This window comes from Eucalyptus grandis, chromosome 9 (genome assembly GCF_016545825.1).
Source record: "Eucalyptus grandis isolate ANBG69807.140 chromosome 9, ASM1654582v1, whole genome shotgun sequence".
Taxonomy (NCBI): Eukaryota; Viridiplantae; Streptophyta; class Magnoliopsida; order Myrtales; family Myrtaceae; genus Eucalyptus; species Eucalyptus grandis.
In genome coordinates, this window is record NC_052620.1 from 40,014,063 (window position 1) to 40,023,339 (window position 9,277).

Below are 9,277 nucleotides of genomic sequence, written 5' to 3' on the forward strand. Positions count from 1 at the left end.
AGTTACCCAACTTTGAGGTCTTTGAATTTTATTTATTTATTTATTTTTGTTTCTGTTGGTTAGTGAGATATTTTCATTTTCATCATTTTCATTATTTGATTGAGTATTAGGAAAATAAATTTGGTCAACAAAAGTCTGATGACAATCGCACTTACATCTACAACGAGCTTCTAGTAAAGGAGTTCCAAGTTGTGGTTTTCTTCTTTTAAACTTTATTTTCATATTGTGTTTATCAGTTGGAGATTCGCATTTGCTTTGTTTGATTAATCGATAATTTATTAGACAAAGAGGTTGATGAGTTATTTTGTTTTTACAAGAAGGTGATTGGCAATAAAGCATAAAATGCATTTTCTTTTTTTGTACTGAAAATATAATTGAATGATTTTTATACTTCTTCTTCATAAGATTCTTATATTCCTCCACAATTATGGTTTTACGACTATCCTTTCATTAAAAGCACACTATCATGTGTTCAATATGTTTTAATCACTATAATATCACCGTAATTTTTACTCTTAAGTTTTCTTGATTTTGTGTATATGAATCTTTAAATGTGAAAAGATGTTCGTTTTTGTTTATTGAATTTGCATATTATGTATCTATGAATATTAAAATGGTGAAATTATGCGTAAACCAAATTACCTGGCAAGGCATGGGTTAACCGTTAATGGTCTAGTGGAATAACCATTCCAAGACTTATCTTCTTTTTTGGTTGACCAGAGTTGCATAGAGAATAAGCTAGGAATGATAAAGAAAAAACACATCATACACTTCATGAGATATAATCAGAGTCTACGTTCATCTATTATCACATTATTCATAAACCATAAATGAAAAATTAATACAATTTACAAAAAATTATAATATTATTATGTCTAATAATTGTTAGAACACAATTTTGTATTCTAATTAATTGCATTAATAATAATTAAATTATCATAACAAATTATATTATGTAAGCTAATAAGCTAAAAGTGATTTTTAAACTCCATAGTTATTATTATCGAGGAACCCCATTTTACATGATTAGTTAAATGTTTAATATAACAGACAGAAATCCTTATTCTATTTTAGTACAGGAATCGAGGAACTCCTATTTTACATGATTGTCCTAGGCCGGTCCATCTTCTCATGCTCGTCACTCTTGGATTAACCAATTGGCAAAATTAAATGTCAAGATGACTTATTGTTGGACATTAGGTTCTTATTAATTTGGAAAAAATTAACGACCTATATCCAAATAAATTATAATGGACTTGAATTGTGTATTTATATTTAAAATTAATCCTTTTAACAATTTCACTCCCAATTTAAGAGCCAACTTGAAGAGGGAGTGCCGGCCTCAACCTTGGGTCATGTTGTGATTGAGAAGGTCTATTTATGTATTCATGGGTATCTCTGTCTGTAATTTCATAATAATCCTTAGATGACTATCTATATGGTTATTTTCTTCATTTTCCTTTCTTGATGACTAGTTTCCCCCATCCAAATATTACCTCAGCTGCTCCTTGGAGCATCTTCACAGTTAATCATCCGATTATGTGAAATTTGCCACGACCAACTCATGTTAAAGGAAATAATAAACAAATAAAAATATTCGTACAATCACAAGCCAGAGAAAAAAAAAAGGAAGAAAAATCTTGGGGAGGCAGTAGGTTTAATCTAATATGGTTCCAGACGCGCTCCAATAGAATTAAGATGCGATCCCACCCTTCCGAAAAAGCCAACGATCCTACCTTTGCCTGGTTTTGGTGGGATGCAAAATTTCCATCCTTTGACCCTTCTTTCCTCCCAAATGGCTTGTAAGTGGTCTCCGTGGTACGTATTCTCAGGTTATAGATGATAGTGTTAGTACTGTTTCCATTTCTGTTAATCGAGCCCGATATTGAAACCAGACGCTCCTTAGGATAATCCAGCTTGATCTGCAAGAGCAGCAGGGCGAAACATGATTTTACTTGTGAAAGCATAACGAAGGTTCGAGATATAGGATGCCAAAAGAAGTGCCCTTATTCTTTTATGAAAAGATACAGTGATACATGAAGCCCAGAACAACTGTGAAGAGCAACGTGTAAACCTGAACAACATCCAGACACGCAACAGACTCTAAAGACAAGAGAGAGGCAGAAAGATTAAGGTATGGACTAACCTGCCCGGTGGATGAGGTTTTTCTGCCATGATGAGAGCATTGGACTAAGGAACCCTTGTTATCGTACACAATCCCTATGCCGCAGGCTCCGTGGCCGGCGAAATGAATATTAATCTCCCTCACATCAGTATGTACTCCGTCGTCCCATGGAGTGCCACCAGAGCCTCCAAAGGGTCCAATGGTTTTGAAAGGATACATGTGTTATATGGGCTCCGCATACACTCCTATGGAATTGAGAGTCTCCCCGCATCTTCCATAAAAGCCGATGATTTTGCTTCGGGTCTGTGGATACCAAAAGTACTTCCCCTTCTCCTCGCCAAAGGGACCGTGTGTTCTTGTATTGCTATGAAATGTAAGTGATTGAACAATAGCGTTTTCGATGTCGTTGTGACCATCCTCTTGCTTGTATCCAGAGATCGATGTCAAGTACTCCTGCGGATAATCCAATCTAACCTGTACAATCTCGAAAGTATCTCTTAAAATTGGATGAGTGGAGGAATAAGACCCAATTGTAAAGTTTAAATTGTGACCACACACTAGAAACATTGTCTCGAAGGATCAGCTACGAGTAAGTAAACAACAACCAATCAAAGAGCGGAAAAAGAAATACTAACCCTGGTGACCTTGGCCTTGTCTTCTCTAGTGTAGCCACCGTGCATAATTGAGTAAATTTGTTCACCGCTCTTGTCGTACACAAACATAACGTAACGGAGAATATTGTCGTACATTACCTCAATTTCCCTTACACCGGTGAATTTCCCATCGTCCCAAGCACATCCACCTAGGCCTCCAAATGGCCTGATCGATCTAATTGGGTAGAGATGAGAGATCGGTTCAATATATTCTCCAATTGCTTTAAGATGTTCTCCACTCCACCCGTAAAATCCGACAATTTTGCCACCTGTTGTTGGAGATGAGAAGTGTGTTGCCCCATTTTCATCACCAATAGGTCCAATTGTTTTTTGTTAGTTTGAAACGTGAGTGACCTAATGCCTTCATCAGAAAAACACCCGCATATTGAAGTCAAATACTCATCTGGATCATCTATTTTGATCTGCGATAATAGACGTAACCATCATATTCATGATTTAAGTCTTGAAAGAGTCTCCCACTTACAGAGGCTATAAAAGTTTCTTATGGATTTTATAAAGCATATGTATGTATGGGAACATACCGTATGGATCTCGACATTCCGTACTATGTGGAAGTAGTTTATATCAAAGCCACCATGCGTCCCCGATTGCCACAATTCTTTACTCTCCTCTTCATACTGAAACGTGATTGATCGGATCCATGGCCCTGTATCTACTTGAAATTCAACAACGATTTTCCTTACATTGGTATGCTTATTGCCATCATCCCAAAAAGATGCATCTGAACTCCCAAATAACCCCACAGACTTGAAGGGATAGAGCTTGTTGGAGTACAGCTCTACGTGTGCTTCGATAGATTCAAGAAAATCACCACTTGTCCCGAAAAAGCTAATAACTTTCCCAGCTTCCAGTGGTAAGGAGAAGTACTCGCCTTCCTCTCTACCAATGGGTCCCAATATTCTTCCGGTGGTTCGAAATGTGAGTGAGTTGATTAGAGTGCCACTATCCTTTGCATTTTTGAGATATCCGGCTAAAGAAGTTATGTACTCTTCATTTCTCAGTTTAACCTGCAAATAGGCCACAAAGCCATATTTCGACATGAGTGACTATATGTTGCATCGGTCGCTGAGCAAAATAAATTAGTAGATTCTTTTGGAATACAATTCTAATCTATGCAATAAGTTATATATGCTATGATTGATGTGAATTATGTTTCTAATAAATTTGGTAGTAAACTTCATTTTGTAAATCAAAAGTTATATTACTTTTTGTTTATGGCTTGGTCTATCTTTGCCTAATTTTAAAAAAGTGAAGTGATTAATTTTTTTCCATTTGGTTTTCTAACAAATCCAAGGAAATTATTAAAAAAAGTCATAAACTTATTACAATTGTGACAATTTATTCATAAACTTTTTTTTTTTGGCCAATTCAGTTCTATTGTAGCCATTTAGTCTATTTGGCCAATTACAACCGGCCTTACAATTGGTAAAAAAAAAAAAAGTTTAAGAATGAATTGTCACAATTGCAATAAGCTTAGGACTTATATATATATCTCTAATCATCTCAATCACGTTGGTCCTCAGGTACTTTGGTTTGAACTTTTCATGTGCAAATTACGAAGCAAATGTTAAGAATCTCAAGGTTCATTATGCCGTAATCAAACTAATGTTATGATAAGCTCGATGAATACACTTACATCAATCAAGTAGGAACGGAAAAAGAGAAAAGGGAAGAGTCTAAATACAACCTTGTAAGTCCTACGCCCGCCATTTTCACCATAAATAGTTTCCGGTTCGGAGCTGGTGGCGTCGTCGACCTTAAAAGCAATGGACTCGATGAAGTCTGCGCAATGAACAACAATCCCGTTTATATCAACGAAATTCCAGGATTTTTGGCCTTGGCCTCCATAAGGCCCGAAAACTTTAACAGGATATGTATGAGGAATCGGCTCATAAAAAGCTCCGATGGACTCGAGATGAGGGCCATCGCAACTCCCATGAAACCCAACAATTTTGCCACCGGTGTATGGAAATGAAAAATGCCTCCCTTTATTGGCTGTTCCGATCGGTCCATGATCCCTTCTGCTAGTATGGATTGTCAGTGACTAAAGAATGGTGAGTCCGGAAACTTCTTCAGTATAGCCCGAGATGGATGTCAAGTACTCAATTGGATGGTCGAACTTAATCTGAGACAGAAAAAGGTTAAAAATTAAAGAATTCTAAAACAGGTATCTACTTTCACAATGACGAGATAGAGTTACCAGAAAAAAAAAAATAAAGTAACGAGGATATCAACAAAATCACATATACTGTTGATGATGTTAATATCAAAGCTCACCGTATATGTTTTGCCTCCTCCACTTGTGCCATGTGTGAACGGACCAACTGGACGTCCGTGTTCATCATATAAGATAGAGATAGACTTAATTGCCGAATCGAAGCCTACGACGATTTGCCTCACATCTGTGTGTTTTCCGTCGTCCCAAATGTGCATTCCACTATCACCACCAAATGGTCCCACGACATCATATGGATACACATGAGAAATTGGCCCGAAATGGGCTCCGATTGAGTGGAGATGGCTGCTACATTTTCCATGAAACCCGATGATCTGTCTATCAGAATGTGAGAGATCAAAAGGCCGTCCTCTTTCTGAACCAAATGGTCCGTACGTCTTCTTGTTGCTGTGGATCTTGAGAGACCGAACAACATCATGACCTCCATCATCATCGATATGGCCTGATACAGAAATCAGGTGTTCACTTGGATGGTCCAATATCACCAGCTGCAAGAGGTGCAAAAGGTTTCATGGGTGTTACCAGCAACGCATCCATCTAACACCTAGTATATATTGACTTTGAGCTTTTTGTATGAATATAAATTACTTTACCGGGAAAGATAAATTACTTAGCTGAATTCGGTTTAAGTACATATCCCTAATTTAAAAGGAACGAAGGAAATTTTTTTTAGCTTTCATCCTTCAGCAAAGCTGCCGCATGCCCATTTTGCCGCAAATGAAAGTCAAGATAATAAAGTCTCATAAACAAATCAAAAGGAGACGAAGTAAATACATAAAAGAAGAAAAGAAGAAAAGAAGAAAAAGGAATGATAGAATTTATAACTTCATACTTGGGAAAGTTACGTGAAGTAGTAACACACTAACACTTCCGTAGATGTTTACATGTTAGCCATCCTCTCCTGACAAACTTAAATTCTTCGTTCTGATAATTTTTGAAGTAGATTTTACTATAGACGCACAATAATGATATTCAACGCGTAATTGATTCTGTTTTCGTTCTTATAAGCGTTGAGTAGTAAAATACATAATCAGTCTGCTAGAGTGGCAGAAAACTGACCGTTTCATCGTCATGGGCATGTCCACCATGCTGGGAGGATCTCACGAAACACCCATCGTGATCATAGTCGATGGTGATGGATTCGATAATTGATTGTCCATACAGCCTAATTTGCCTCACCCCATTGTGTGTCCCATCATCAAAAGCATCACCGCCTTGACCGCCATATGGCCCAACTGACCCGAAGGAATGAATGAGCGAATCAAGATAAGGGCTTCTAACCAACTTCTCCATTATGTGAGGCCATTGTTGTTTCGGCATGCCGTTTAGGAATGAGCCCAACCATTTAAGAGACAATGGATGACCTCCTGCATAATGAGCTAGATTTCGGGACAACTCCTCATAGCCTTCTTGAGGTTCTTCTCTCTTCCAGGCATGGCGACAAAAGAGCCGGAGCGCTTCATTCGGGTCCAATCCTTTGACGATATACTTGTCGTCTACATTGAGATCTTTTAGCAAGTTTTGGTCTCGGGCTGTGATCAAAATTCTGCTCCCAGGACACAGCAGTTCTCGGTCTCCTGCCCAGAAGTAGTCAATCTGTTCTTTACTAGTAACATTGTCAAGAACAAGAAGTATCCTTTTAAAGCACATGTTACTATTTATCTCGTTGATATTGGTCTGAATGTCGCCGTAGGTCCTCAATCCTTCCACCTTCATGAGATTATGGAGCAGCTTCTTTTGTAGACCTAATATATCAACTCGGTCTGCTTCGCCGATTTTATCAAGAAAGACAAAGCATTCGAAATTGCGACAAATGCGCTCACAGATGACTTGCTGCCGCCATCGTCTTGCCTATCCTCCTACTCCACATATACCTATGACGCGCACGTCCTCCTCTTGGTCCATTCTAATTAACGAAATCACCTCGCCTACCAACAAGTCCACTCCAATTGCGTTTCTCGCAAAGTGGAGTTGCCGTGTCTCGCGGATTTTCTCGACAAGGTACTCTACTATTATGTCCACGAGTCTCCTTTCATTCCTGATGTTGAGTGTAGTTAAGAGTATAAGAGAAATAAACGTAAATATGTGCACCGAGAGACAATACGTTTGAGATATTTCACATTCATATGATTAGAAAAACATCCAACTTAGCTTAGATCAGTGCTTGTTGTTAAGTTTTTCTGCTGATGTAGCATGCGCTTATCACCAATTATTTCACATTGGGAGTCCTGTGCGGTGGATGTTCAATGGTGCCTCTGGGGAGGCACTTATGCTTTTTTTTTTTTTTTAATGCATTGTTTTAGAGGTCCGTTCTTTTTTCTTTATGAGAAAAATATGAAATGTCTACTCTTAATTTTTTATAACTTAGGAGCACGACCGTAATTGCCTGATTATTTAGAGGAAAATTAGCATAGCACCCCCAACAATGGCCCCCACTTAGATCTAAATTCTCGAGGCAAAAATCGAACCTACGACCATTGGATCTTGAACCGAATGCATAAGAAAATCCTTATTATTGGATGGGTAAAATATCATTTAATTGTAATATAATGTGAATTGTCAAAAGATTGTGACTTTGTCAAAGTTCTGCAATTTGATAAATGAGGTTCACATAGATGACGAATCTAACATATATTTTACTACAATTGCAGAAAACAAAGAAGAAAAAGCAATATGTAGAGGCGATGAGGAGAGCTGGTTACGTCCTAAAACCATTCTAGCACCGCCCCTATAGACTTCCTCAACAGTCTTGCGACCATTAGCTTTGGGAACAGGGACCGTCGCGAGTATGCACTGTAACGGCTAGCAGAGCGGCCGTCACTGGCCGTGACTTTCCAATATTTTCAGGAGGAGAAATGGTTTGTATGAGCCTATCGTGGACCAAAAAATGGCAAAAACTTGAAAGAGTTTGAATTTTTCATTCAACATCAAATACGCATAACTCTAAATCAAGATGATCCGAGTCACAAAATGATAATGCAATATACGTGAGGAAGAGATACGTACTCTCCGGCATCGTTCCTCAAGTCGAATCCTGTCAAATGCTTAGTCTCTGTCAGGGCGTCCCTCCATTTCTGTATCTGACCATCATCTCGCTCGTTTCCACACAATCTCTCAAAACCTTGAGCGAATTCACTTCCGCTCGCAAGTTCGAAATGTCTCCGGCTTTTACCTCATGGAAGATGGGAACAACCAAGTGGCCATGATTTCCAGACTCTTCCTGCAGTCCAGAATCTCGACCAGCTCGTTCATGCACCACTTCGAGTCGGTGTAGTTCCTGGAGAACACGATTAGGGCAATCCTCGCATGCCAAATCGCTTTGAAAAGCTTGGATCTGATTTCTTCTCCAATATCTTCTCTCGCGTTGTCACTGAAGCATTGAGAAAATATTCAACAGGTTGTTCTCATTTCGTATCAGCTGACATGGCGAGCAATTTTGTGCTCATATCCAGCAACAGCTCCACACTTAAACGCTGACGTGGAATTAAATAAATTAAATATAATTAATAACTTAATTTCTCTCTCTTCCTCCACCGTGACAACCCTGGCCATACATTACCGCCCTAGCACAAGCCTCCGCTCAAGCGGCCGCAACCTTTATCCTCGAGCCCTCCGCATCGTCCATGGCTGGTGTCTCCAGATTTGAATCGGACGCGACATGCTCTAGATCTAGACTCGGCTATGCCTCCAAATCTCTGGTCTGGAGGCGGTCTGGAGGCCGTGCTGGTGACGGCAGGGGAGGCGCGGAGGTCAAGGGGGGAAGAGAGAGAAACTAGGTGGTCTGAATAGATTTCACCTGAAGTACTTGATCGAGGCCTGCTTCAAAGCGGAGAAGAGGTGCGATATGAAGTTTCTCCTCAGATCCTTGCCTCGGAAACTCACGAACACATCGTATTTCCATTGAGGAGGACGGCGAGGAGGAGAAGGTGGAGGAGGTGGAGGAGAAGGGGAAGTCAACATGGTCTTAGAATTGATTCAATGCTCCTCTTGTGCAAGAGCAATACCAAGAAGAGGCAAGGAGTATGATCGAAACCATTAAAAATTTTCCTCGCAGGCGAAGCCTATAAATGAGAGAGAGAAGGTGCAAGCGGTGAACGAGAAGGGACGAAAAAATCAAAGCTTCGCCATCGGTAGGTGCTCTGATTCTTTCATTGAATTTCCGGACCAGCCGGCTAGTGAGATCCGTCTGTTCGAAGAACCGAAGAAAACTTGCTCGGTCGAGGACGATTCAAAGATAAGGTT

General features: G+C 39.4%; 4 protein-coding genes across 4 annotated transcripts; all 4 read right to left on the reverse strand.

Annotated features, from left to right (window-relative positions):
• Positions 1-1,451: 1,451 nt before the first annotated feature.
• LOC120288540 (jacalin-related lectin 19-like) lies at positions 1,452-2,344 on the reverse strand. Its single transcript, XM_039302596.1, has 3 exons — positions 2,147-2,344; positions 1,737-1,922; positions 1,452-1,517 (listed from the first exon to the last, which is right to left on the reverse strand). The coding sequence occupies exons 1-3, from the start codon at positions 2,342-2,344 to the stop codon at positions 1,452-1,454; spliced, it is 450 nt and encodes a 149-aa protein (XP_039158530.1).
• LOC120288027 (jacalin-related lectin 3-like) lies at positions 2,333-2,915 on the reverse strand. The gene is made up of 2 exons (XM_039301275.1): positions 2,761-2,915; positions 2,333-2,599 (listed from the first exon to the last, which is right to left on the reverse strand). The coding sequence occupies exons 1-2, from the start codon at positions 2,872-2,874 to the stop codon at positions 2,348-2,350; spliced, it is 366 nt and encodes a 121-aa protein (XP_039157209.1). The 5' UTR covers positions 2,875-2,915; the 3' UTR covers positions 2,333-2,347.
• Positions 2,916-4,843: 1,928 nt separating this feature from the next.
• LOC120288541 (PYK10-binding protein 1-like) lies at positions 4,844-6,751 on the reverse strand. Its single transcript, XM_039302597.1, has 3 exons — positions 6,095-6,751; positions 5,077-5,523; positions 4,844-4,924 (listed from the first exon to the last, which is right to left on the reverse strand). The coding sequence occupies exons 1-3, from the start codon at positions 6,749-6,751 to the stop codon at positions 4,844-4,846; spliced, it is 1,185 nt and encodes a 394-aa protein (XP_039158531.1).
• A 1,452-nt stretch (positions 6,752-8,203) lies between these two features.
• On the reverse strand, positions 8,204-8,995 carry LOC120288542 (toll/interleukin-1 receptor-like protein). Its single transcript, XM_039302598.1, has 2 exons — positions 8,832-8,995; positions 8,204-8,405 (listed from the first exon to the last, which is right to left on the reverse strand). The coding sequence occupies exons 1-2, from the start codon at positions 8,993-8,995 to the stop codon at positions 8,204-8,206; spliced, it is 366 nt and encodes a 121-aa protein (XP_039158532.1).
• Between the last annotated feature and the right edge of the window lie 282 nt (positions 8,996-9,277).

Bases quoted from the DNA above. Each gene is read 5' to 3' on its own strand.
- LOC120288540 (XM_039302596.1), bottom strand. From the start codon at position 2,344: ATGTATCCTTTCAAAACCATTGGACCCTTTGGAGGCTCTGGTGGCACT. The intron at 1,923-2,146 runs GTTAGTCCATAC...CTGCTCTTGCAG, and splicing joins AAACCTCATCCACCGGGCAG to ATCAAGCTGGATTATCCTAA. The intron at 1,518-1,736 runs GTAGGATCGTTG...TTAACTGTGAAG, and splicing joins CCCACCAAAACCAGGCAAAG to ATGCTCCAAGGAGCAGCTGA.
- LOC120288027 (XM_039301275.1), bottom strand. From the start codon at position 2,874: ATGTACGACAATATTCTCCGTTACGTTATGTTTGTGTACGACAAGAGC. The intron at 2,600-2,760 runs GTTAGTATTTCT...GAGATTGTACAG, and splicing joins ACAAGGCCAAGGTCACCAGG to GTTAGATTGGATTATCCGCA.
- LOC120288541 (XM_039302597.1), bottom strand. From the start codon at position 6,751: ATGAAGGTGGAAGGATTGAGGACCTACGGCGACATTCAGACCAATATC. The intron at 5,524-6,094 runs GTCAGTTTTCTG...CACCTCTTGCAG, and splicing joins ATGCCCATGACGATGAAACG to CTGGTGATATTGGACCATCC. The intron at 4,925-5,076 runs GTGAGCTTTGAT...TTTCTGTCTCAG, and splicing joins GAGGAGGCAAAACATATACG to ATTAAGTTCGACCATCCAAT.
- LOC120288542 (XM_039302598.1), bottom strand. From the start codon at position 8,995: ATGTTGACTTCCCCTTCTCCTCCACCTCCTCCACCTTCTCCTCCTCGC. The intron at 8,406-8,831 runs GTGAAATCTATT...TCAATGCTTCAG, and splicing joins GCCTCGATCAAGTACTTCAG to TGACAACGCGAGAGAAGATA.